Genomic DNA, 1,162 nt, shown 5'->3' on the forward strand with positions numbered 1-1,162 from the left:
CGCTGTAGAACATACAGTTGTTGGCACATGTGTTAGGGTTGGTGTCCCACACAGTCGGGCCACATGAGCAGAGTGGAGGAACCCTGATGTTCTGCTGTTCTACCTTCTCACACAGTCTCGCTCTCAGGGCTTCCACGTATCTGGGGGGGGAGTCAAATGTTTTGTTATTTAAAATCTTGTGATGACTAGTTTAAAGAGAGTAAGCCCACACTGCGAGTACATAGATTCCAGGGGGCAAACTATTGTTTGGGTGAACCACTAGGTCCTACCATCTAGTACTAGCTAACAAGACCTTGTATACAACAGTATTTTTTGTAAGGGTGACCATGAAATTCTAGGTTATATATCCACATCAATCTAGGGTGCACCCTAGTCCCCTTTTTGAGACGTGTTTTGGCTACTGTTCTCAAACATGAGACCAACTATTTGCAACATAACATCCCATCTAAAAGACTGCAACTACATGTACAAGTGGTAAGTACCGACATTCAGTCAGGGATTTCCACAGTACATTTTCCCACCCACCTGTCCAGCTCCTTATGTCTCTGCTCCCTCCTGCTGTCCTCTAGTGATGAGGTGCTCCTGTCAGGACTGCCCCGCTGGGTTGTGTCTGATGATGCCTGTTCCTGGGCCAGGGTCACAGCCAGGATGGCCTCCTCCTCACGACGGGCACACTCTGTCTTCTGTTTGATTCTAGCAACAACAACAAACATTCAAACTTTTTTATCTATGTTTTTTCACTGTCAAACATTTGTCCTTTGGTTGGTTCTTTGTCCTCATGGGATTTATAATCTATCCCTTTCATAGGACTGCAACCTTTACTAGTAGTGTATACCAGGATTGGAACCTTTGACATCATGATTTAGAAGCAGGACTGGTATTGATTACACCACGGCACATTGCTAATTCTGACATGTGTGTTGTGACAACATGAAGTGGTTGGTACAGAAGGTCTAACCTGTTGATCCTCCTCCTGTGCTGCTCCTGCTGCGCCCGTTCCTTCACCTGGTGACGCTCAATGTCCATAAACAGACGTCGGGACAGCCAGTACCTACTCTGCTTCTGTGGGGGAAAAAAGAACAATCAATGGTACATAACATACACATACATGTAATTGTACGCTGTGATTTTTTTCTACTCCTCTTCTACTACTCCTTTTCAT

General features: G+C 45.2%; 1 protein-coding gene across 1 annotated transcript in view; it reads right to left on the minus strand.

Annotated features, from left to right (window-relative positions):
* LOC109470139 (coiled-coil domain-containing protein 15-like) overlaps positions 1-1,162 on the minus strand; it is a 4,307-nt gene that overhangs the window by 92 nt on the left and 3,053 nt on the right. The window contains exons 8-10 of the mRNA XM_019768921.1: positions 959-1,062; positions 526-693; positions 4-140 (exon numbers count right to left, since the gene is read on the minus strand). Coding sequence (XP_019624480.1) covers positions 4-140; positions 526-693; positions 959-1,062 — 409 coding nt within the window. The remainder of the gene's footprint in view (positions 1-3; positions 141-525; positions 694-958; positions 1,063-1,162) is intronic.

This window comes from Branchiostoma belcheri, unplaced genomic scaffold (assembly GCF_001625305.1).
Source record: "Branchiostoma belcheri isolate BF01 breed outbred unplaced genomic scaffold, Haploidv18h27 scaffold22, whole genome shotgun sequence".
In the NCBI taxonomy this organism is placed as follows: Eukaryota; Metazoa; Chordata; class Leptocardii; order Amphioxiformes; family Branchiostomatidae; genus Branchiostoma; species Branchiostoma belcheri.